Source organism: Seriola dumerili, unplaced genomic scaffold (assembly GCF_002260705.1).
Source record: "Seriola dumerili isolate Sdu_G_001 unplaced genomic scaffold, Sdu_1.0 BDQW01001195.1, whole genome shotgun sequence".
Classification (NCBI taxonomy): Eukaryota; Metazoa; Chordata; class Actinopteri; order Carangiformes; family Carangidae; genus Seriola; species Seriola dumerili.
The window spans coordinates 312105-339263 of record NW_019175450.1 but is presented as its reverse complement, the minus strand read 5'-3'; the positions used below and the strand labels follow the sequence as shown (position 1 = coordinate 339263).

Below are 27159 nucleotides of genomic sequence, written 5' to 3'. Positions count from 1 at the left end.
TGACTGTTCACAGCAAGGCCTGTTTCATATCCAGAGTAATCATGTCATTGTTGGTGAGCCTCTCGGGTATAAGGTTTTGATGCTTTGAGCACCACAAATGTCATTTCTTTCACTTGAATTGTGTTGGGCGGCAGCAGACAACAGGAGGAGTAAAATCTGTTAATATAGGTGATGCTATCAAGGCTTGTATTTAGGTTAACAAAACCCTTCCTCCTCAGTGAAATTCTTAACAATCAGCCTCTTGGCCTAGATATCACAGAGTTCAACATGCAAAGTGTGGCTGTCATGCAAATAAGTTCAGGTGAAGCTGCTCTGGGCTGAGTCTTCATGTCAGTCTGTATCTGCTCTACTGTTATTTTACTGTGACAAATAGAAAAGCTAAAGTGAATTCATTCAAAGTGAGCAGTGGTAGAAGAAGTTTTTCTGATCCATTATTGGAGTAAAAGTACCAATAAAACAGTGTAAACACAGTTCATTACTAGTAAAAGTCCAGCATTTTACTGGTGTAGCAGACCAAGGTGGAGCTAGTTTTACCTACTTCATAGTTAGTTCAGTAGTTTAGCTCAGTGCTTCCCAAAGCAAAAAAGGAAAGTTATATATACATACATATCACACTTTCTCTCATCTTTGCTCTTTTTGTGAAATATTAGATAATTTTATCTTTTTGGGTCTCAAACATTTGAGAAGTTAAGAGGCAAAACATCTCTGGTGAAAGGCTAACAACTCATCAGAAACTTGAGAAGAGGCCCCAGACAAACACTGTGTTTTTATGCCTCTGCGCTGGCGACAGCCAGGGACGGAGACATTATGCTTTTGGGTTGTCCGTCTGTCCCATCCTTGTGAACGTGATATCTCAGTAACGACTTGAGGGAATTTCTTCAAATTTGGCACAAACATTCACTCAGACTCAAATATGAAATGATTAGAGTTTGGTGGTCAAAGGTCAAGGTCACACTGACCTCACAAAACATGTTTTTTGCCTTGTGAACGCAATAGCTTGGGAACTCCTCATGTGAAACTCCTCATGTGAAACTTCACATTTGTCACAAAGGTCCATTTGGATTCAAAAATGAACTGATTTTGGTGGTCAAAGGTCAAAGTTCAACATTATGGTGACCTCACGTTCTTCTGAATGTAATATATCAGCAACACCCATCTGGCACAAACTTTCAGTTGGACTCAAGGATAAACTGATTAGCGTTTGGTGGTCAAAGGTCAAGCTCACTGTGACCTCACAAAACACATTTTTGGCCTTAACTCACTAATCCATGTGCTAATTATGACACAATTTAACATAAAATACCCAATAGGATAAAATAATGAAGTGATGACATTTTATATGAAAATAATCAAACGTTAACCTCACTGTGACATCATAATCTTCTGCAAAAACACACTTGCCATTATTCAACACTGTAACTCAGGATGTGGCGATTTTGTGGAGGAGATTGTGAGGTGGTAATTCATTTTGTAAGGGGTCACAGGCCAGAATGGTTGGGAACAATTGATCTTGTCATTTATTAGCTCAAGCAGTCACCTAATGGAAACACTGCTACCATTGGACAGAGCCAGACTGGCTGTTTCCCCCTATTTGCAGTCTTTATGCTAAGATAAGCTAACAACCTGCTTGCTCTAACTTCATATTTACCATGCAGACATGAGAGTGTCATCGATCATCTACCAAAATGTCAAACTTTATGTCAAATCCTGTACCTGAAAGTAACTAGTAGGACTAATTATATAACCGTCAAATACATGTGGTGGGGTAAAAAGCTCAGACTTTCCCTCTGAAATGAGGCGATGTTCAAGTACCTCAGAGCTGCACTTATGTACAGTACTTGAGTAAATATACTTAGCTACTTTCCACGATAAAACTGAACAGAAGAGACTCTCTATACCATCATATAAGACACAAACACACACACACACACACACACACACACACACACACACACACACACACACACACACACACACACACACACAGTTGTAGCCTGTGCATTCCTGCTGTGTGGGAGCCAAGCAAGGGGAAGTCAGTGAAGGGAAACGAAAGGAGAGCAGCATAGTTGAAGCTTTCTTTTTCTCCAGAGTCTCTCTTTCACTCTTTCTCCTCCTGTCGTTTGTGCTCTCCTCTCTTTTGTCCCCTAATTGACTCTCCTACGCAGCTCTGCATACCTGTGTGTACGCCGATACTGCTGTGCACCTCGTTTGTACATACACACCTATAGGCATGTGCACGCGTACATGCACCCACCCACCCCCACCCCCACACACACACACACACACACACACACACACATGTTTCTCCTTATAACCTTTTCAGTTTTCCCACTATAGACACACACAAAGCACAAAGAGGGTTAATTCCATCAGGATTCAGAGCTGGTGTTTTTTAGAGATAAGTTAATAACTCGGGGGTAAACATCTCAAGGGAAGCATGTTTTAATGATTTCATTTGTGTGCAAATTGGATTGAGAGTAGGAGCCTCTTTATAAGGAAAAAAAAGGCAAAGGAACCTTGATTTACATGATCACTGTGAAATTACAGTCTGTCCCTGTCTCTGGATATGTCATTGTGTGTCACTGAATGCAGATTACAGGTATGTGATCTTTTAAAAGGACACACAGGTGTAATTACAGCAACTAGTTTCCTTTCAGTGCCATTGATCTGTTTCTCTTCTTGTCATATCTCCTCACCCTCCTCCCTCCACCTCCAACATCTCTCACCCTTCATCTCTCTCGTGCTCTCGTTCGAACCACTCATTTAAAACCTTTTATTCTCGGTGTCACTGCCTTCCAGCGATGTTCAACCACAGCCCGTCCCTGTGGATTACGCTCCCTCCTCTTCTCCTTGTGGTTTCTTGTGTTGCCGGTGCTCGACAGGAGCAACCACAAACATTTTGAGCCATCATATTGTGAAACATGTTCTCACCAGAGTCCTCGGTATGATTTCAACCGTATCTCTTGATGCCTCTCCAGCTCTGGTCTGTTGCGCTCATGTCCCTGACTACAGTATGTTTAACTTACATCAGTGTGTCTCATTATCACCACATTATAACCCCCTGCTCTCATTCTGTCTCTGACGGGTTTACTGGTTATGATTCCCATTTTACTCCGCCTGTCTTATCAGATCATAGAGAAGCTATTTAATCCTCTTTATGGTAATGCGTGGCACTTTTTATGCATTAATTCTGTGTCTATCTATACAGTCAATCAACCAATCAATCCATCCATCAATCACATAACTACAGTGATTGTGTTTTGGGCCCTGAGCACTGTCAAAGATTGGGTGACGTACACTCAGTAGACACAGATGGAGCACTGAAGCTTGTGCTGCTGCTGGTCTGATAACAGGGTGCTCATGTTTGACTTCCTGTGTAGACACTGTGTAAGGCTATGGCATGTAGCTTAGCTTAGCATAAAGACTGGAAAGAGGGGGAAACAGGTAGCCTGGCTCTGTGACAGGGTAACAAGATCTAAATCTGCCTACCTGCACCTCTAAAGCTCACTGATTAACACGTGTGTTTATTCTTTGCTGTTTTGGGGGGGTTTTGTGCCAGACTATTTCTTGGCTCTATTTCTTGGCTCTGTTGCAGCCACGTCAGTTTCAGGCAAGTCAGGTCAATTCAGTTTTATTTATACATATTTTACCTACAACACTTTTTTATCCTTAGAGCGCTCAGGCAACCAGCAGAGACTACAGGAGGTTACTGGTCCAAGCCAAGAAATAGCCTCACATACTCAAATACACACATTTGCAGGGAAGAAAAATAATTAATCACAAGTACTTACATTACTGTGCATGCTTTCACACTCTCCCTCTTGAACTAGGCTATGTGCAGAGTGTGAGTAATTAACTGAAAGATCTTCATGACTCTTAAAAACCTCTTTTGGAGAGAACATCTCCAGCGCTTAACATGCGTAGGCCTGTTAAATGACTCAAATATTAAAGGTCCTGCACACCCACACAGGTGTTTTCATTTATTCCAGCTGATTAAACCTCTGCTCAGGTTGAATGTGGGTGCAGCTCTGCAGGAAATGATTTAGTTGCACTAAACTTTCTGTAGTACTAAAAGTTACATTTACATTACACTTAGCACACACTAGAATAGTGACTTTCCAACCACATCATCAACATTTCTAATGACCCACCATACAAATGCACATGGTCAAAGGCCAACATTGGCATGACCTCACCAAACATCACATCGAAACAGAAATCTTGTGCTTTGATTTGTTGATCGCACAGGATTCAATTGAAGTGAATGGAACATAAAGTAAATATTAACAGGATAGGAATGTAACCAAGCCTTAAGAATAGATCTGCTTTTTTTAATTAAGGCATTTTAACATGTCACAGTAAGAACAATTTGTACATTGTTTGAAAGCTGTAAGTCTCCTAATTCTGTCTATTCAACGCATTTTAGGATCCATATATCACTGCAACAGCTGTTTTTCATTTAGTAGCAGGTTAGCACACTCTACAAAAAAAGCCATTTCATGCCTTTTCGGCCGTTTGTGAGGGAAGATGAAGACACATGTCCAACGACACACCATTTTCACCACAAGATTCAATGAACAAAATACAATCAAGCTTAAGTCCAATAGACGTGTTGTCATGGAGAAAAAGTCCAAAAACTACTTAAACTTAAATAGTCTTATTATTTAATATGGGGCAATCAACGAGCAGGTTTCAGCTATAAGCCGTCATCAGTGTAAGAAACAGTAGTAGATCAGACGATTTATATACAGGTGAGGTTTAGACTTGATTGCTTGATGAGGTACATCTGTGAGTGAATCACCCAGAGCTCTTCATAGAGGGAGGTGTGGCTCCACATCAGCAACGCAAGACAGCAAGCTGCAAAAGCAGTTTCTTACGCTGACGATGGCTTGTAGCTGAAACGTCTTAAATAATAACATTATTTAACTGTGAGTGCTGGCATTTTCTTTATATTGTTGACTTCAGTAGGTTTGTTTGCAGTAGCTTGATTGACTGATGCCATGGCTGAAGAACAGAAACCTTGCTTACATTATTTTCACACTTCAGCACAAAAAGTGGAGATGTCCGGGAACCAACACCAAAACCACAGAAAGTCCAATAAAATATCTCTACTTTTGCAAGACTTTAGAAATCTGAAAACACACACTATTCTGTTCACAGACAGACACACCACACCCAGACTTGTTCTATTTTCTCACTCATAATGCCTCTTTCTGAAAATGCAGCCATGGATGTGAAGCGTCCAGTGGCTAGACAAGGTAATTTCCTGCGGAAGTCAGAGAGGAGGTGGGGGGGGGGTTCGGTAGGGATGAGGGCAGTCAAGTCTGGGTTGTGTCGGGGGCGGGGGGTGAGGCGGGGGGTGGAGGGTGATATAAACAGTTGAGATTAATGAGCGAAAGGGTAAAGTTGATGTAAGCACCGCAGAGGGGAGTCTCTGTGAAGAAGAAGGAAGTGAGAATTAGATAAGGGAGGGGGGTGCGGGGCGGTTAGTGGATGATCTCAGTGAGGGGCACAGGTGTTTTGGGTGGGGGTGTGTGTGTGTCATAACGGCTTACTCACATTGTTGAGAGAATCACAAGCAGCAGGAGGTAAAAGGGGGTGTGGTGGTGATGGGAGGACAGGATGGAGTTGGGGCAGGGGGATGAGGGCACGTCATGTCAAGAGGCCTCTGTTGTTCCAAACTGTTTGAAGTAGTTTAGTGTGTAAGCCAATTAACCCTGCAGCAATGTGACTGTGAGACAGAGAGAGAGTGTGGATGCTGAGGGACAGACAGTGGTGGAAAGTAACTAAGTACATTTACTCAAGTATTTTACTTAAATACAGTTTTCTTTTTTTACTCCATTTGAGTATTTCGATGTGATACCACTGATTGCTTCTCCTCCACTATATGACAGCTGTAGTTACTGGTTACTTTGCAGATTAAGATTTAATGAGAAGGTTATAAAATGCAATGTCTTTGGCTTATAACAGTTTTTTGCTGGAGCTCCTTGTCATTTTCATTCATCGGCAAAAAAACGTTTTTATGCTTGGCTGAGGTGGAAACGTTGATGTATTGTATGTTGTACGTGAATAAAAGTGCAATGGAAACGAAGCGAATAAATCATGACGTCCACTGAAGAAAATCGGCAGAAGAAACATCAGATGTGTGATGAGGCGACTATCATTCTGCACAGTAATACATGAAGTCCAAAAAAATGAGCACAGACACAGAACGTTTTCTTCTTTACTCCCATTAATCATCTCAGGAACCCTTAGGTTTATCCTGTGACCCTTTGAAGGGGGCTTGAGCCCTTGGTTGGCAATCACTGGACTAAACTAACTGTAGATAAAAGAGTTCAAACTGGTTGCACCGCCGCAGCTACAACAGAAAAACTGAGTTACATCTCTACTTTCACTGAAATAAGATTCTGAGTACATGACTAGTATGTGGTATTTATCCATTCTTGTATTGCCACTTTTACTTAAGTTAAGGTGCTGAAAGCTGCATCCACCAGTGGAGACGGAGACTTTTGAAGGAAGACGGAACAATGACACAGTGGTAGCAGTGGTGGTTGTGGGTAAATGAAAAAGCTAGCGAGGGCAAAGAGGGGAAAATAAAGACGGATGCTAATTATGTCCAGAATGAAAGAAAAACAGAGGAGACGGCGAGAATGCGAGAACAGAGACATGTAATTGTAGAGACGGGGTCATTGGAGCAGGGTGGGGTGGACGGCTGCACACCAGGGGTCTTATTCCTTGTCTCGTGCAGTGTGTGTGTGTGTGTGTGTGTGTGTGTGTGTGTGTGTGTGTGTGTGTGTGTGTGTTTTCCACCTGAGGGCAGAGAGATGGCTTGCATTGACTCATATCCGCAGAGACTTATGAAATTCACAAATTAAGCACCATCACATCATGTCTCTTACTCTCCTGGGCAACTGGCCACTTTAGATCCAAAGAGATTGTTTTTTCTTTGTTATTATCAGCCAAGAATCAATCAATGACACAATAATCATGTTTGACACGGGCCTGCTCACATTGTGGGTCTGTGGGGAGCCTCAGTGGTCAGATAACATTTTATTTTATACTTCAGTCGAGTGGAAACCAATCTGAAATGTATTATTTTTTCAGATTTTTGACTTCTTGCAGTACTCCTTGCATTTGAATACAAGTAATATGAAACTGACAACATGGTGCCGACATGCACGGATTGTCATATAGTCATGTTTACTCTGTGTACTTGTCTTAAATTGATATAAACCTGGAGCTTTGTCTCTGGAATAGTAATGGCATTGTTACTGTGGTTACCTCCACTACTAATTGGTAGTGCAGGTGAGGTGTCAGCCATCCAATCCGGCTTAGGCACAGCTGCTGTCATGACAACCGTTTGTGTGTGTGTGTGTGTGTGTGTGTGTGTGTGTGTGTGAGTGTGAGAGAGAGAGTTGTTTAGCTTGTTTTCACATGTGTGAGTCTCTAAGTACTCGAGCTTTCTGATGTGGCAGGTGTATAAAAACAACAGTTGCAGATTATGAATGTTAAACATTTGTCGGTAGTTTAATTTTCCTCATCATTGACACAGTGAATGTGTAATTGCCAATTAGTCTCCTGCTTGTGTGTGTGTACAAGGTTTTTATTGTGCTGACTGATGTTTTATGTTGCAGGAAGTTTTTAATTGAATGTGGACGAGTTTGGAGCTGTGAGTTTGACATTTGCTTAGGATTTCTATTGTTTGTTTAACTGTGGAGCCTCAACACAAGCAAAAGACAGTAAAAGATTATCAGATGAGTCAAAAATATTGATTGATGAGTTTTGAAACGAATATAAAGGTTGAGAATTTTCCTTTAGTTTGTTAAAAAAGGAAAGCTTTTAAAGTTTTTGCCCTTAAGCACCAATCTCTTGATAAATTAAATTTAGATTAAAACAGCATCTGTCTCCCTGAACTAATCACTGCTCTGTATACATGAACACGTCCATCTCTCATTGTTATACAGTAGGCCTGTATGGATTAGGAAAATGTGAGGAAGCAGAAAGTGTTGGCTGGTGAAAATAGGGAATAGATAAATGATTAAATGTGTGCAAAGACCATTAAAATGATGAAATGAGAATGTATACAGTTTGATGTAATCATTCATTTTGTGGTAACACATTTTACAGTCTGTAATTCTTCTGTAATTTGCTAATAGTTTCCTAACAAAATATAATTATATGATTTGGTTCTAATTATATGGAAAATAAAGGCCAGTTAATTGCTTTCACAGCAGGGCTTCTGAACATGTATCAATGTGACATTTATTTGCAAGCTCCCCGTGGCTCTACAGAGCTTTGTATTAAGTTTCAGCTCTTGGTTCAAAAATTGACTGTTTTGGTTCATTCTCACTGCTCTTGTTGTTTTTGTTGCTGTTTTCAGCAAAAAGAAAAGTCATTTTGTTACTTTCAGGGCTCAGATGATACAATAGCTGTTATTGAATGATTAAAGGAAAGTCCAAATCCTGTTGTTTAAAATAATCAATGACATATTCATTTTGCCTCCACTCCAATATCCATTGTAGCAAGTAGACTAATATTTTCAGGCCTGAATGAAAGCATTGTATATGGAAAAATACATATTGGTACCAGCTAGGGTAATATTGGATTCATTTTTGTGTGTGTGCATGTGCGTGAACTCAAGCATGCGAGTGTGTGGCTGTGTGCGTGTAAGCATGTATGCATTAGTGTGTGAGCGCTGAGGGGAAATTCCTCTCTCAGGGCTGGGAGTCCTTCCTGTCGTAGAGCTGTGTTTGTACAGCCTGGCTTTGTCGGGATATCCTACCCTTCGTATGTCTGTGAGAGAGAGAGAGAGAGAGAGAGAGAGTGAGAGGGATGGAGGGAGGGATGGTGGAGGGAAAAGAGGGGCACCAATAGGGGTGGGAGGGATAGAGAGTAAGGGGTCAGGCTGAGGAACTGAGGTGGAGGAATGAGAAATGGAGCAGTGGCAGAGGCAGTGGCAGCAGTTTGAAGGATGGAAAACAAGGCTGACTTTTTTAAAACCTTTACCTAATAGAATTTGGCATGCCATCACAAATGTCTGCCCAGTGGTTTGAATTAGAATAGTTCGCTCTAATCCTGAGCTTTGCCACAGTTGGACTGGTTTGAGGCTGCAGGCAAAGGGACAGGGCCAGACGGCCAGACAGCCTACAGCCTGAGGGGAGGGCAGATTTATCATCTGGGCTAATTCTCATCTTTTGGTGTTTTTTTTTTTTTTTAGGGAAACCCCTGTTCTCTCCGTCAGTGCCATCTGCAGAGGTCATGACTGGCAACAATGAGAGTGAGATCTGACTGAAAATGAGCTGTTTCTGTACAGGAGCAGAGATGTCAGGCTCAGATGTTGCAGAGAAAATGATCCATAATGCTGCCAAGTGGAAGTGATTTAGATGGAGAGACAAGGAAACAGACAAGAAGTGATTCTGGGCAGAGGGAATCAAATATCCATTTGTACTTTTTGCTCAGAACATAACAACAGGTTTATCTGATCACATGTTGTGTACAAATTCATATTCGGGAAAATAAAAAAAAAACTATAACATGTTATCAAAATATGTTGAGATATTGATTTTGATCAGTATTACAAGTTTTTGTAATACAAATGAATAATTTAACACTGAAATGCAGCTAAAAATGCACCACATGGTTGAATCCATGTTTCAAACTCAACACTTTTGTGCAGAGTGACTTAAACAATACACGTAATACACCATAAAGGAATAAAGTTCAACGGACATCTTTCACAGCAGACGTTTTGACTTGTCAGACGCAGCTGTAACTAATAACTGATTATAAAATTGTTGCATTGAATTGCATTAATTGCTGGAACGGAGCCATCGTTAGTGTTATTAGTCCCACCTGGGCAATCAGTCAATCCACCACTGGATGGATTGCAAAGAAATTCTGTACAGACATTCATTCTGTACTTTAGTTCAGTGCTAATTAGCAAATATTATAAGCTAACATGCTAAACTAAGACAGTGAGCATCTTAGCATTGTCATGTTCGTATGCTGATGTTTACATCAAATCTCCACTGTGTCTAAATGCAACCTCACAGAGCTGCTAACGTGGCTGTAGACTCTTAGCCTTGATTTATTGTGAAGATGAAATTGTGTCTGTCAACCGTAAAATGTTGGAAACAGAAGACAAAATAATGCCTGTCATTTTTTAAATGATGTTCATTATCACTGTTTTGAGAGGGACTAATGTCCTCACTGGACCAGTTTTCAGTCCATCTCCTCTAAAATGATTAGTACACACACACACACACACACACACACACACACACAAGCACATACAACACACACGCACAGCTTTCCCATTATGTCATTTCCCTGCTGTCATCATGTTGGCAATTATCGCCTCAAATGGCACAAATAACACAGAGATGTTGTTTGTGTCAGAAGGAGGTAAAAATATCACTTCACCGTTGACTGTGATCTTATCAGCCCCTTCTTTGTCATGTTTACCTTTTGATTTTCCTCTCTGTGCGTGTTGTTTTATTCTTAAACACACTATGAGGTCACTTCGCCTGGCCTGGGCTCCTAATGTCCATCCGTCTTTCTGATGTCACCTTGGCATTGAAAAACAAATTGCTATGGTGTCTGTGTGAGTGTGTGTTTTGGAAAGGTTGCCAGGAAGGGCTTATTGTAGGTGATCTTTTTACACAGTCTTATCAGTGGTTGTTGTTGTGATTTTAACTTGGTAATCATCGTTAATGTGACCCTTCACGGCCTCCATACAAACCCCAATCTTAGCAACAGGGCTGACCACAGATACACCCTTCCTGTATCGATGACTGTATCATGACTTACCTTGCTGTGCGCACTTGTAGGTGAAGAGGTTAGGGTGTGTGTGTTTAGGAGGGGGGGACTGAATAAAAGAGAACAAAAGAAACGAAAAAGTCTCTGGACTTCCCACAGGTCTTAACCTGCCGTAGTAGTTGGCAGGAAGGTGCAGACGGAAAGAGGGAGAGGCGCATACAGTGGATAAAAGGAAGAGTGAGAGAAGAAGGAGGGCAATTGGAAAGTTGATAAGGCTAAGAGGTCCGTGAGCAGGCCAGCAGTGAGGCAATGCTGTGTTTGCATTTTGTAATAGTGGACAGTTCATCATAACCAGCCTGATCGTCAGAACGCTCCAACTCCAACAGCGTTTTATCCACTGAACGTTTACCAATCTGCTGTAGGAGAGACGTGCTGATGATTCACTGCAGTAACATTAACTCTGTGCAGTAAATAAGTAAAATTTCTCAAACACTGTACTGCAATTCATTCTGATGAACTTTGAGTTTTTCTCCACTACTTACCTTTTATTTTAGGATTTTACATAAAAAGCTTATAGAATATACACTGTTAAAGGGGAACTCCACCAACTTTACACATCAAAGTCTGTTCACAGTCTGTAGTGTCTGTTACAAGTGATGTTACTTGAGTCAGCGTTGGCCGAAGACTATGAGAAATCTGAAGGTGTGAAGTTAGAAAGAAGTGAAGATGCCTCATCTCTACTTTAGGCTGGAGGCCAGAGGCTACGTTAGCCACTATTAGCATAACACACTTGAATCTCTGACTGAACTGAGGTTGGTCAAGTTGCATTGTTGGTAATGTAGGCGCCAGGTTTGACAAGGAAGAACAGTGTGGAATAAAAAAGACAATATCTCTGGTTCTGTCCATCATGTGTTTGACAGTGTTGTGCGAGTTTTAGATAAGCATGTGGCTCTCCAACCTTTTTGGCTTGTTAACCTGTACAAAAAAGTAGTAGGCATCACTTGTAATGATTCATTGCACCAAAGGGACAGTCTAATAATGTCATATGTAATAGATATACCAGTACAAGGACATTTTTTTATGCAAAACCAGTACATGTGCTTTTGATGCTTTAGGTCATTTTGCTGATAATATTAATGTTCTTTTATTTAATTATGATTGCAGGACTTTTACTTGTAATGCAGTATTCTTGTACTGGCAGTTTCATTTGAGTAAAGGATATGAGTTCTTCTTACACCACTGCTACTGTGTAGAACTAATGTTATCATAATGGGCTGCAGGATGGCACCATGCTCAGATGTAAATCATGAATACATCAGGTGAGAATTTTAAGCCGGAGCTTACCGACTCCAGCTGGTCCATCTGTGGGCTACCTGCTATCTGCCGGCCTTAATGAACTGGCTGCGAGCCCTCTGCAACCCAGAACATCTCATTAGCAGCATGACTTGTGTGGGGGTGTTCTTCCACTTCCCCTACTACCTTTTTCTTATCTTATCAACTCTCCTTTCTTTTTTCTTCTCCTCTAATCTTTTCCCTTTTATCTTATGACCCTTTTGTTTCACCTCCCTCTGACCTCTTTGTTCTTTTTCTCCATCACATCTGAAAATCTGACAAACGCCAGGAGTCCAAATGGTTATTCCACCACAGCTGCCGCAGTTGCATTTCTCCTCTGTCCTCCTATGCCCTTTATCTTTACAAACTCCCTGAGTAATTATTTCTACCCCTTTTCTCACTCCTTTTTCTCCTTCTGTACAATTACACTGCTCACCTTTTCCTCCCATCTCCTTATCTGTTGAATACAGACATACTGGACACAAATCCCTGACTCAGTGTTTTCTGCCACATCAATTTTCTCTCCCCTAACATTTTGCATCTCCACTACAACCCTCAACCTTCTCTTCTGCCCCTTGCCTCTTTTCGCCTCCAGCTAATTTTAGCGATGGTGCAGACCTCCTGCCCTTAACCTCCCTCCAAATCCATCTCTCCTTCACTTCACACCTCGCTCACCTCCTGTGCGTATCACCTCTCCCTACTCCCTACCTTGTTTCCTCTCCTCCCACTCATCCCCCCCTCTGGCAGTACACTCCGTCAGCAAAGACGTGACTACACATCTATGCAGTCCTTCAGGAGAAACTTCACCCACAATGCACATGGTGGAGAGATTTGCATGACAGGCACTGGGGCGTTTCACAGAGGGAGGGATGGATGGATGGATGAATGGTGCAAGAATAGAAAGAGAGAGAGAGAGTTGTTGGGGAAAGCGTTGGTCTGAATTATTCATCACTGGTCTATAAGATGAACAAATGCTTCAGAAAAGAGCAAGACAGAAGAAAAAAACACCTGTCCTTTGTTATCTCTCAAGAGTGTGATATATCTGTAAGCTCAAAGTCATCATTTGAAGATATCCAGCTCATGCCTGAGTCCCGGACTGTACTGTGGGACAGCCGCATATAGGCTGATGTTATCTCTACATAGGGCTCTGAATTTTAATAAATATTCAAATTCAGTCATGTAGATTGTAAATGCATGCTACAATCTGCCCCAACCATCCAACAGTAATCTGCAAGCTATAGTACAGGCAGCAAAGATTTGTCAGAGAGTAAAAGAAGAGCACAACAAAGGATCCCAGAGTGTGTTCATTAAAACAAACAGGGTTTTTTTGGACGTCCTCCGTCACCACAGTGGTGTAATGTGTAACGGCCCTCCTCTTTTCGTTCTCTGTGAGGCTGCAGGTAGAAGTTCTCTTGAAGCAGCATCCAGCTGCAGCCTTGGCTTTTCTGGGCAGTGTATTTCTTCTGATGTTTTCCTTTTGTTCAAGGCTGAGAGCAAAGATAGAAAAACACACGCACAAACACATTCATTTTAAATATTTTATTTGAATCCACTGGTTCATTTCAAGTGTGCAGGATTTAAACAGGGGTTATATTCATTCTGACAATAGTGAGAGAAGAAAACACTGCCTGTGTGGGCTCAAATAAGGGTGCTGCTCAGTTTAGCAGGAAAAGCTTAATTCACGCTCAGGTGAAAACACAGCCCATCTCTGGGAATAAAACATAATTTGAGGCTTTATCTACAAAAACAACATCAGGAGTTTAAGAGATGACTTCATTTTTAAAAGCTGTCTCACAGTCTGGGTGTGGATGAACACAATAAATGCTGAATTCACCAGGGGATGACCTCAATCTGACATAGCTGGATTATGAATTTGTAGTTGAAGACTCAGGCTTTTTTATTTTGTTTTTATTGTTTAATGTGATATTAAACTCAAATTTACATTTGTGACTCATGAATGTTTGACAGATGTTTTCTCTGTGTTTTCCTCACAGAAGTCCTTCTCTCTGGTGTTGGACGCTCTGGACTGCGACAACGACACATCAGAATCAGGTGAAGCTGCAATTTATGTGTCTGTATTTAATTATGTATTTAATTCATGTGTATTTGTGTGTCTGTGGGCGTGACATTTGACTGAGAAAGTTGTGTTGATGTTTTTAATGTATATGATTCTCCATCTCCTTGGACATAGCTTTAATTTTATGCCTTTCTATGATAATCTCCACCCACAGCCCTCTAAACAAGGCTAGTTAGCCTTCCATAACTAGCTAGTTAACGTCACACCATTTCACCATTATGACTGTATTTAGCCAAGTGCTGCTTATTAATGTGGTGAAACAAACTTAATTATAGGACGTTGGAGCAATAACATTGATTTTTCAACCTCATGAAACAGGTAAAAAAAAAAAGACAGCAAATTAGCTTTAGCTAAGGCTAGCTCTATCTATGCAGTCATGATGCTTTGGTTTTTACCTCCTCTTTGTAGTTCCTGGAAACATGTTAACTTTTGATAAATTATTTGTTTCTGTGACACAATAATTTTTATGTGGTAAAACAGATGTTGAAAAGTCAGATTCTGGTCATAGCTCAATTTCAACCAACTATGTCAAAGGCATCTAAGCTACTTTAGCCTTTAGCATGCTAGTTGGTGTTATTTTTTTGTTTTATACACTCCACAGGTGTTGCAGCATCACATTTGATTTCTCAATTACAGGTTAGAAAGGTAAATTAGCTTTAGCTAAGGCTAGCTCTGAGGTCGGCTAGCATAGTGTAATCAGTTTTGTTTTTACCTCTGTTTTTTTTTTTGGAAATTTGACATTTGTAAAAAAAAAAAAAAAAAAAAACTCTACAGCATAATGATGTGTTTATGGTAAAACACGTCAAAAAGTCAGACTAATGTGTTTTGACTTTGCAGGGCAGTATTCTCTCCCTGTCTCACCAAGAAAACAATTTTCATCAAGCAACGTTTTCATAGAGGCAAACAACACAAGTGCTTGTTTACGAGTATGTGTGGTTCAACATACTGAAACAATGTGAAAATATCCTTTGTGTCTTTATGTCTGTGATCATGCGAGGTTAGAGGGTCTTTTATCCAGACCCTTTAATTTCCTGCTCGTCTCCTTGTTGTTTCTCCTCATAATCAGGAAAAGCTCCATGACAGGGAATCTGAGCTGCATGCTATAAAAAGCATAACACACACACATACACACACACACACACACACACACACACACACACACACACACACAGAAACAGATGTTCCTATGCCTTCCTCATTCCTGTCATGCCACAGTCCTCCCTTTCATCCGACCATCCTCTACCTCCTCTACCGGTGAAGGGACCACAGTCATATCTGAAAGATGATGAGATAATGAGGACTGCACCAGCGATCCTCCTCCTTCTCTGTGTTCGTCTCTCCTGTCCTCTTCCATCTCTCCTTCCCTCTGTCCTCCAGCTTGTTTGCATTATGTGCCATTTCCACCTGAGCTCCTGACAGCCTCTACATCAGGTCTAAAGCCGTTCACTAGGCCGACAGCTTAGCTCAGCCCAAACACAGGCGTCCTGTAGCAGTCTGAATGGACTTATCAGGCCCTGCTGCTAATCAGAAAGGATTACCCAGTATGGCTGTACCTTCTGAAACAGTCTTTGGAAATAGTGAGAAAATATGATGTTCTTGGTGCACCGACAGTGTGACCTTCACCGAGTTTTGTTTAAATAAAATATAGTTAGTGTCAATGTGCAGCAGCATACCTTTGTCTTTTAAAGGATTCTCCTGGTTCATTACAACTTTGGTTTAATTTTCATAGTGTTGGCCCCCATTTTTTCACTTATGGTGACACTCACCAATGTACCACTAAATGAATTCTTTGTTTGCATTTACACACATTTGGCAGTTAATTAGGAGCACCTAGCTAAAGGTAATACAACAGTCCTGTGAGAAATCGTCCCTTCATGGTTATAATATTCCATTTTTATTTAAATGGTTTTAGAAAGGTTTGATTCAACTCTGTGATCACTTTAGAGATGTAGTTTGTGGTGCTGTGTTGCATTATGCAGAGAGGTCTTTCTGTTATTTAGACTACCCTCATTGATTTAATGTTGTGGACAAAATGATAGAAACATCTGTCAGTATAACACAAAAAAATACAAATATAATAGAAAAAAAGAAGCAGACATCATAAATAATCAATTAGACATCATGAATTAAATGCAATGACAATTGTTTTTTAAATTTAGTGAGCTCTTGATAATGTGTACTTTGGCAATAGCTCTACCCCTACACCAACATATCTGAGGGAATACTGGCCATGTTTAGGTGAAGATCGTCAAGCTGTCCATTTAAGTGCATATACCGTATATTGCACTTTTTGATACATGTCTTGAGTCGGGACAAAGTGAGCAAGAGGAAATTATTTCATGTTGCAAATCGCAGCTTTCACTCTGCAAATATGTTCAAATGGGCCCCAGGAGGTTTATTTCAAACCTCTTGACTTTCACCACAGTCCCAGATCTTAGCATTTAAAGCTACCTTTAATGTTTGAGTTCATTTGCAGAGCTGGAAGAATTTGAAAACTACATCACAGTCCCCTTCCTCTTTGTGTTATTTCTCTGCTCATTACACTTACCAAAGCTGATAAGTGGAATTGCATGAAACCATTGACAAAACTGTTCACAGTACATACAAGCTACTAACGAAATGGGAGCCCACTCGTGAAAACATTTCTCTCACAAGTGGCACTACTAGTGGTCTCTCACAAACCCCGCACCGGGAACTGTTAATTTTCCAGTTTGGTGCAGTAATTAACTGGAATTATCTTAAGATAGCTGTCGTTTCATTTTCTCCACGTTCATCCTTGTGTTCACATATTTATAGGGTCATTCTGAGTGCTGCTGTGTTGACAATTGTATCGACAAAGCACTCACAGCCACAAAATTGCCACCACCGCTGGAGAGAAAGTGGAATTCAATATTAGAAGCGTTATAATCTAGACCAGCTTGTCTATAAAATTCAAGACACATGTTTAGACTTAGTGCTTTTATCCAGATGACAATAAGTGCACTGGGACAGAAGAATCAAAACAGAAAACAAAAGCAAGAATCACTATCTGGCTCATCTATTGGTTTCCGTAGGTCTATTGAAATGTTGGTTCATGGCATATGGAATAGAGGTGTTTTCTCTCCTGCAGTGTTTTCTCAGCCACACTCGGGGGCAGGCACTTGACAGATAATACCAGGCAGTGGGGGACAATCACCAGAGGCCAGGGAAAGAGATTTAAGGGTTCTTTCTACGTGCAGCTACAATCCCTGTGTATCTGCTGCTCCCATTCTGTAAAGTGTGATTTCAAAAGAAGCTCAGGGCTTCTTGTTGCTGCTGTTTTTGCCATCTAATATTTAGCATCTCTCTCTCTCTCTCCGTCTTTCTCTGTACTTGTGCTCACTTGTTATTGTGCCATATCATTTAATTAGAGAAGAAATCAGACTCTGTTACACACGCCCCGCTGTGATGGTTGATAATGTGATTATTATTTCTACTCTTCTCACTTCTGCCGTTCTTCTCTTCTGGGAGAGAGATGGTGACGATGAAATTAGCCCTTCAGCATTCCAGAGTCATAGATTAGAGAAAAACCCACAATGCCCTGCAGTGGCGTGATGAGTTTTTGGGAAACCGGACCCAACGGCTGAGCTCAGTGTCCGCTCTGTTCCCATTCCTCTTTTACTCTCTTAAACACACACTCACGCACACACATAAACACACATGGACAAGCATGCGCACATACACACTGGCCAATATGTGCCCCTGTTTTCATTCCTTTGTGTCAAACCACAGTGATCTCATCTCTCCATCAGGCGGTTTGTTATGTGTGTGTGCTAATAGCTGCCTCCCTTCCTCTCTGGCTCTGTTTGCCTCTGTCTGTCTGTCTGTCTCTCTCTCTCTCTCTCTCTCTCTCTCTCTCACACACACACACACACACACACACACTCTCCCTCTCTCCATCACTGGCTTAACTTCCAACGAGGCTTTTCCTTTCTGCGTTACAATCTCACAATCTTTCCCTTTATCCTTACCACCATCTCTTAAAAACACACATACATACATGGAGACACACCAATATACACTCACACACATATATTCTCAGTGCTATATCTTAATACCCTGTCAGAGGAGATTATTACTGAGTTGGGGTCAACAACGCCTCTGGGAAATCCCCTCCGGGGGTCAGGAGCAGCAGCCACTGCCCCAGCACTGCCCCGGGCCTCGTCTGGTCCTCTCTGGTGTTCAGGCCGCCCCCTGTCTTCCCTGTAGACCCCTGACCCCTTTTGTCTGGTCCTATAGTTGGCTCTTGTCTCCATCGGTATTCATACATAGTTTTCTTCTTAGTTTTCTGCTCAAATTCTCACTGTCTGGTCAAGTGCTGTGATTCTGATTGATGTATCTAAGATATTATGCACAAGAAACTCTGTGCAAATTCACCCAGCCATTCACCCAGATCATAACACTATAAGAAAAAATGTCATAAAATGTCTTCAAATTGCTTGCTTAAGTGACCTGCGCAAACAAAGAGCCCGATACGTTTAAAGCTGCAGTGATCCATGTTTTTATATTAACAAAAGACCAACTGGCTTCATGTAATGTGAAAGAGGTGACAAACCCAGTGAGAATTAACACCCAACTCTGCAGTTCCTCTCAGCTCTACATTGGGTCTTAACCAAGTGGCAACCTCCAGGGCTGAAAAATGAAGACAACATCGAAGATCCTCGAATGGCCACTTGAGGCTGGCTCCGAAAGCGACTCAATCTTCATAGACCCCCATGTTAAAATGCAAACCTTTACAGGAAAAATAAACATGTTTACAGCTTGGTACAAAAAATGGTTTTGGTCTCTATAGTTAATTAACTCTTTCACCTGTTAAAATTTTATCAAGGCTAAAAGTTCTGCATAATTGAGGAAGAGCAACTTTGAGTGACAGGTGGTTGAGTGTATGCTTGCCACAAACCGGCATTCACTGGATCCTCAGCTCAACGCACGCCCCACCTCTTTGCCTATTTTTGGATTAGCTGGGAGTTCCTCTCATCAGTGTTGTTTGCAGCCACAGGCAGAAGTTCTCATTGGAAAAGCTCAAAAATCCAGCGTACACCACCTGCTCAGCACCAAACGACTGACAGACGCTGTTAGAAACTAGCTGGTGAACACAGTGGAACATTTAACTGCTAAAGAGACACATATTTCTCTCAGAGGGGCCAAAAGCACGACTCCAAATGAATGCTAATGCTGCTCTGTAACTGCTGGATGTGTACATACTGCAACTGTTTGCTAACACATTTACCATATTAACTTTATAATGACTTTATAAATTGGTGTTTAAGCATTAGTTGACAAATTAGTTTTCAAAATGATCTATTAATGAAGCCATGACTCCTTTTCCCCACGAGTGTAACACCCCTTGGTTTGATTCAATGCTAACAGAATACCAACTCACAGTGGATCTAATTCATCTAATTCAAATCTGCACAGTTTGAAAAAATATTTCTTTCTTTCATTCCGCCTCAGGTCAGTTAATTGAGCGAGTCCTCCTCTCCTCCATGTTGAACCCTGGTGAACAGTGGCAGACGTATCGTCACCACGGACGGATTCTCAGCCTGGAGTACCGGCTTCGCTTTCGCTGTGACTCCAATTACTACGGACCTTTCTGCAACAAGCTCTGCCGCGCCCGTGATGACTTCTTCGGTCACTTCAGCTGTGACCCCAGCGGCTCCAAGGTCTGCATGGACGGCTGGACGGGGCCGGAGTGCAAAGAAGGTGAGAGAGGAAACCTGTTTTACTACAACACACCATTATCTCCTGTATAAATTTATAAAAATGTAAAATTTGTGAATAAAATGATTGTAAGTCTTTATATTTGTTCGGCTAAGTCAGATACAGAGCTGTGAAAAGCAACTATTTTGAAAATTGATTAATGGTTCCCATCCTTTTTCAAGCAAAAATGTCAAACTTACCCTGGTTCCAGCTTCTTGAAGAGATCATTTGAGATAATTTCCCTCTATGTCTAGCTGAATAGCTTTGCCACCACCTTTTGTTTCCATGACATTATGATGAGAATTTTTAATTATGTGATATAATGTCAAGGCAAGTAAATTTATGAATTTAATACAACAAAGAAGCCCAAAGTGTTTTGCAGAGAAATTTAAAATACTATTAAATATATTAAAATACAAATAAATAGGTAAATAAATTGAACAGGCAAAAATAAATCAAACATGTTACTGTGATAACTGGAGCGATCTAGAATCAGTTGCAAAAAAGTGGGTGAATATTTCAAATCCACAAGTGAAATCAGAAACATTTCTGTCCTTTAACGCAGAAATGTTTTCTCATCAGTGGCCTCAACATGACTTGAGACTACTGATGAGAAAAATTTGAAGATGTTTTTGGTTTCCATTTATTTTTCCACTGGTCCAAGTAGGGGATTTCCTCTTCGGTGATACTTTCCAAGGTTTCTTAAAAGGTTTTTCCATGATGATGTCTTTGTTTTCCTGTGTAATTTTGCCCCCTGAAGCCCTTTGAAACTGTTATTGTGATTAAAAGCTGTTCAAACAAACTTGACCTGTAGCTTCATCATCCGTGAACCTGTGTTATCATTTTAAATTGCTGGATATGTTGTTTTGAAACCTAACTCACATACCTACTTGCATATTTAAGCCTAAAACCAAGTTGTAGCCCTCCAACAACCACTTGACAAAGTGATGATTGGCCTCATGAATGTCCTTACTGTCCAAAAATGACCACATGCAAGATGGTTCTCACAAAAATAGAAGAATAATCATTTGTGAGTATGCACATCTCTGCTGTTAAGAAGAATACTGACAGCCTTCAGGACTCATTACATTGACCCGCTCCAGTAAATACACATCATGTAGCTTTAGTGGACAGTATGTGTGTGAGGGATTATTCTCCGTCTGCCCATGACTCATCAGCTGGACAACCTCACTGTGTGACCTCGGAGCACTGCCATCATATTGAAATGGTAAAAGTTAATGGAGGAAACCAGAGTGGAAACCATGGGAACCCTGAAGGACACATAGCTAGTTTAAGGACATCCTGCAGCCCTGCCCATCCCGCCCCTGTCTCACTTCATCCGACTTCCTCCCCAGCAGGTCACTGATTGGACCGGAGAGAAGCAGGAAGTTTGAAAACATTGCCAGGCTCCCTCTGTTACCTCCTATAGGTTAATGATCATGATGAAGTTCAGGCAGTTTTCAGTCTTCTCCAGCTAGAAACTCTGAAAAACTTTTTACCTAGAAAATCTCACAATAAAATATAGGCAACGTACTTAGAGGATAGGTTCACAATTTTTCAAGTCTGTCTCAAAACATTAGTCAGGTACCACCATGAACACTGAAACAGGTTTTTCTCTTGGTGTGATCATTCCTTCTGTTCATTCTGCCCATGAAAAGATTTCTTCTTAATGCAATCTCAGTGTAAGTGATGGGGCTGTGATTGTTCTGTGATTGTTCTGCCCAGTAGTTTGAGTTAGTCAAATCAAGTGGATAATTTTCAAAATTATAGTCTTTTTTAGTATAAACTTACCTTTTTGTATTTCCCTGTTGAGCTGCAGAGACATTATATATTAAAAAGGCTAAACCTTTATGGATACCCCCTTGAATAAAATAACTGGGCTGGCTGGGGCCTCATATTAGCTTCAGATGAACTTTTGAATATATTTTTACACACAACAATCCACTTGAGTAAGTGCATTAGGAGGGGGCTTTTTAATGGCCTGTATGAACAGGAGGAACAATTACAGCAAGAAAAATCTGTTTCAGTGTTCATATGCACTCCTGACAATTTACATTAAAAAATGTGAACCTGTCCTTTCAGTTAGATGAAGATTTTTCTTCACAGAGTTAGTTAGAAGACACATATTCCAACAGTCTTCCTACATTTTTTAGTTTTTTTTTCCTAGGTGACAGCACCTGCTACCGACATGGATGATCTACTTTACATCACCGTCAGTGGTTCACAAAGTAGCATTGTTCATATCATTCAAATTACAAGCAGCGTGGGAAACATCAGCGTCCGACTTCTGAGTATGAGATATCGGGAATGTCTGTCACGATGATATCGCCCACTTAGTGAAAAGAACTACAGGCATATCAAAAACACTGTTGTGCACCACTGATGGCTGGTTACATCAAAGTAAAGCCCAACATTAACTGATGCAATTGATTTGGCAAATCTTATAGGAGCTTTACACAGTTTGTTTGTATCTGCTGGTAAGCTAATTTAGGCGAGTTATCTGGTGTGAGTATAATGTTACCACTAGCGCTAACCACTGAGAAATGTGTTCTCTCCCAAGTCAAAATAATGAATGTTGTTCTTGTTCTTCTTTGATTGGACTTAAATGAGCTATTTGTAACTTTTGCTATTGCTACATAGCCAATGTTAGCATTAACAGTTGTTTACTTACCAGTCTAGAAGAAACGTTGTGAGTTCAGCATCAAACTTCATTCCTTTACTCACCAAGAGCTGTCTCCAGCAGTGTCAAGTAACGCCAATGTTCACCCTTGTCTCTATCATGTCTTTTCTTCTACTGAAGTTAGCATGTTAACCAGCTAGCTGCTGTCCATCTCGTCACTTTCCGATACCGAGTCACTGTAGCCTCCAAACTGCCCTGAAGACGTTGCTCAGAGGACGTATTATAACCTCTTGTCCTGTAAAAGGCTGAAGGTCTTGGCAAGCAACAATCACCACCACCTACTCCTACAAGAAACCATGTTTGGCGGCAGAGAAAGCGTACAGATAGCCCCTTTAAAGTTGTGTGAATATGATTAATGTGGTGACACCAACAATTGATTGTCTGTATTATTGTTAATGATTGATAAATTATTGTTTGCTGGGGTGCATAACAGAAAAAGTTTGAGAACAACTGACCAAAGTCATGTCACAAACACAACTGAGTGTGTGTGAATTTCTGTTTAACTAACAGGCGTATTCACACGTAGACTGCTGATTTTATAGCCCAGTAACTCAACTGAATGTCATTTCTGTTTCACAGTGACTATTTTCTAGTCTCTAACAGATCCTTTTTGTGTGTGTCCCTGTTTTGTTCACAGCGGTATGCAGGCAGGGGTGTCATCAGGCCCATGGCTACTGTACGTTACCTGGAGAATGCAAGTAAGTCAGAAGATCACTCAAGAAAATGTTGTAATTACCACTATAGGCACTTATGTGGCAGACACCAAGGCTGAATGATATAATTTTGACATCAATGCCCCAGTGTGCAAAGTGGCAGTTTCATAGATCATTTCATAGTGTGAAGCAGAGTCAACCCATCAATCAGTACAAGATAACCCCACAATTTAGCAGGACACCTTTTCTAAACACTCTTCCTCCAGTCAGTCACAAATGGTACCCGATGTTTCTGGGGCAGCCAAAATGCAATATTGATGTTTTGTTGTTTTTGAATCTTATCCTGGATTTTCTTTTATTTTTTATTCTGCACCGGGGTTGGAATCTAAAGAAATCCTGCAGCCATGCAGCAGGTGCGGCTTTTTCCTGAACGAACTGATTATTTCCTCTCTTAAATCGCCATAGTAATTGCTGGAGTGATAAACTCTCTTCACTAATAGAACTTCTGAAGTTAAAAGCTGCATATGTGAAATTATGTATGTGTAGGTGTACCTACATGTTTTTCCAGTCTAGTTGTGCTGTAGCAGAAACAAAACACAAAACAGTTACTATAAATCAAATCCACATTACAACAAAAGTCTTTCTTCTCATTTCTTGTAGGTGTCACTATGGCTGGACAGGTCTTCTGTGTGACCAGTGTGTGACGTTCCCCGGCTGTGTGTACGGGAGCTGCACCGAGCCCTGGCAGTGTGTGTGCGACATCAACTGGGGAGGACTGCTGTGTGACAAAGGTCAGATATGTGCTCTGTTAAGCTTCTGCTGGAGAGATGAAAGAAAAATGAGGAATTCAATTCAATTCAACATCCCAAACATGTAAATGGAGCTACTTGTATTGAGGATCTTGCAGCTGCTGTCAGATCCTAATGAGCCTCACTTAAATATCTCATCCTAACCTCCATCATTTCACCCGAAACATAAATTCTTCTGTTTAAAATACACAAAGAACTACCACTGTTTTTTTTCCTCTTAGGAAAACAGTTCCACCAATAATTCAACATAATAAAAAACAGAGTGGAAAAAGCCAGTTGACTTTCTGAAAATCTCCACGACACAGTCATAAAAAACTTAAAACTCTGCCTTTATGGCCTATAAAACATATGTTTTCCTTTTTTCTGTCTATGAACCCATAGGTGTATGAAATCTAAACTACACATTGCTCTTTAAACTCACAAACACACTGATAGATTCAGAGAGCTCATTAGAATAGAGACACGGATCTTTCACCGAGCTGGCAAATACTGAGGTACTTATCACTGGAAACACCATGGTGAATGATGACAGTCACATCAGTGTTTTTATCACTTCTTGTTTTGCATAATAGCACATTTTTCATCAGAATTTTTTTTTACTGTTGGAATTTAATACAATCAAGATTCTCCACAGCTAAACTCCATAAGTAGAAAACTGTGTATTGTTTTGCAGTGTATTGTTTGTTGGTCAAGAACTCAGTCTGTCTGTGTGAGAGACAGACTTTCGTTTGAAAGGTGTTGTCTTCCCACACCTTCTGATCTTCTGTATGAAATAAGACAAAACGCCCTCTAGGCTCCACCCTCCTCCCTGAAACTTTTCCCACCACACTGCAGCAAAGGTCCTCCAACATTATCCCTGAATATAACCACCCACCTCCCACTTCTGTCCCACTGTGGGAGCTGGGATCTGGGAGCACAAACGAGTGCCCACGGGACGGTGTATTGTGCAGAGGAAAGGCGATAGCCTTGGGTAAGGTGAATGTGAGCGGGGTTGGGCTGGGCACTCTTAGCTAGGTGGGGTCCTAAGCTGTTTCTGTGCATTCAGAAAGGCTCTGTAAAGAGCTCCAGTGAGACAAAGAGTCTGTGGGCATGGAGGAAATCATTAGAGAAAGCAAAGCTTTAATCAGCCTCAACACTGGAGACAACAGGCCCTGCAGCTACTGGCCTGCACAGTCAGCACACTGAGCCGACCTGGTTACACTTCAGCCTCTGTGCTGTATGTGTGTGTGTGTGTGTGTGTGTGTGTGTGTGTGTGTGTGTGTGTGTGTGTGTGTGTGTGTGTGTTTGTGTGTGTTTGTGCGTGTGTTGTGCTCTTTTCCTGAGACAAAGTCAAGCTGAAGTGAACCTAGATCCATCTGCATCCTCATCCCTTTATCTCTTCTTCCCATATATACTGTATGTCTCTGCTGTTTTGTGCTGTGAACTAAGATGTAAAAACACCTTTATCATTTCTTTTTTGCGGTTTCAGATCTGAACTACTGTGGCACCCACCAGCCCTGTAAGAACAGTGGGACCTGCACCAACACTGAGCCAAACGAGTACAAGTGTGAGTGCCAGGAAGGTTTCAGAGGACGTAACTGTGACATTGGTAAGTTTATTTAAATACTGCATGTGGATACAGCAGAGATGTACAGAGAAAGAGAAAAAGAGGAAAAACACCGTGTGGTAAAGGGAGCAATAGTTAAAGTCAATGTGAAAACCTCCTCTTTGGTGATAATAGCAACTTGTACCACCTTTAATTTTACACTATTGACTGTTAAGGTTTGCTACAATATTCACTGTAAGTATCAGTGTGTGTATCCAGGGCCTTTAAATTTCCTCTCTTTCTTCTCCCATCAGTCGAACATGCATGTTTGTCGTCTCCATGTATGAACGGAGCCACCTGCGTGGAAGACCCAACGGGTTTCAGCTGCATCTGCACCGACAGCTGGACTGGAAACACCTGCGCAGACGGTGATTGTCAATGCCACACGAATACGCACACACAAACACTTACACACACAACTCGGAGGCTGAAGGGCTGGGCAGTGTGAGATTGTCTATGATTGGTTGTTATTGGATCAAAGCCAGTGAGTGACTCTAATCAATCCAACAGAGGAAGCTAAATTAGCCTGAACACAAACAGTATCAACAGCAATCAGTAATCTGTCTCGCCCTGTGTGTGTGTGTGTGTGTGTGTGTGTGTGTGTGTGTGTGTGTGTGTGTGTGTGTGTGTGTTTGCGTGTGTGTGCGTGTGCGTGTGTGTGCGTGTGCATGTGCGTGTGCATCTACATGTGTATTTGCATCACCAAAAAAAGAGAGAGACTAATGTGGAGCAGATGATGTAAACAGAGGTGACACTGTGAGTTGTGTGTTTTTTTAATGGCAGTAAATCAAGGTTTTATTGTCTGGTGGTTGAGTGTCATGGGCACTTTTCAGATGTAGCGTATTGCCCCCAGACATATCTGGTTTTGTCTAGATCCAGATGAGGTGGACTGACAAGTACTTGAGGAGTAGCCACTCAGTTGATAGAGTGGTTTCTCCCGTCCAAATGTTAAGGTTGAGCAAAACAAGGAAATCTCTGAACCCCAAATATTTTGTGATGTGATGAAAAACAAAAGAGTACTGAAGCAGACAGCAGACGCTTGTGATCTGCGTGTTGCCTGCCGTCCACAAGAAAGGCAAAGGATTCCTCCAAAAAATGTAAAGTCACACTGGTTACTTACATAAAAAGGAAAAAAATTGCAAGAATAACGAGTATCAGCTGCACACCACTTCTCCTCCTCAGGGTCAAATCACACTCACACAGACAAGTAAACACTATCAGCACAGACTTCATGTGAGAATTTGTGCTGCAACATCCGGTTTCAGACTCTCTAACTTTGGCCATTACAAGGATTTAGATACAACTGATAAAATACCAGCTGCTGATAAACGACAGCAATTCACAGCCACAACAATAACATGAATACAAGTAATCTGGTCCAAGAGAGTTGGAGAGTTTATTCTGATTCTGCAGAGACCCACTGACCTACAGGACATTACACCACGTGAGGAAGATATGATTAAGATTTTTTTTCCTGCATCACAACAAACTAACTGACACAGGCTTCTCAGTGTTTACCTTGACATCGAGATCGCTGTGTATTTACA

The 27159-nt window shown here is 41.2% G+C and overlaps 1 protein-coding gene across 1 annotated transcript in view; it reads left to right on the top strand.

Moving 5' to 3' along the window:
• The window catches only part of LOC111238137 (protein jagged-1-like), a 45979-nt gene that overhangs the window by 9082 nt on the left and 9738 nt on the right, over window positions 1-27159 (top strand). The window contains exons 3-8 of the mRNA XM_022767537.1: window positions 14085-14142; window positions 19640-19888; window positions 23203-23263; window positions 23879-24009; window positions 25496-25615; window positions 25867-25980. Coding sequence (XP_022623258.1) covers window positions 14085-14142; window positions 19640-19888; window positions 23203-23263; window positions 23879-24009; window positions 25496-25615; window positions 25867-25980 — 733 coding nt within the window. The remainder of the gene's footprint in view (window positions 1-14084; window positions 14143-19639; window positions 19889-23202; window positions 23264-23878; window positions 24010-25495; window positions 25616-25866; window positions 25981-27159) is intronic.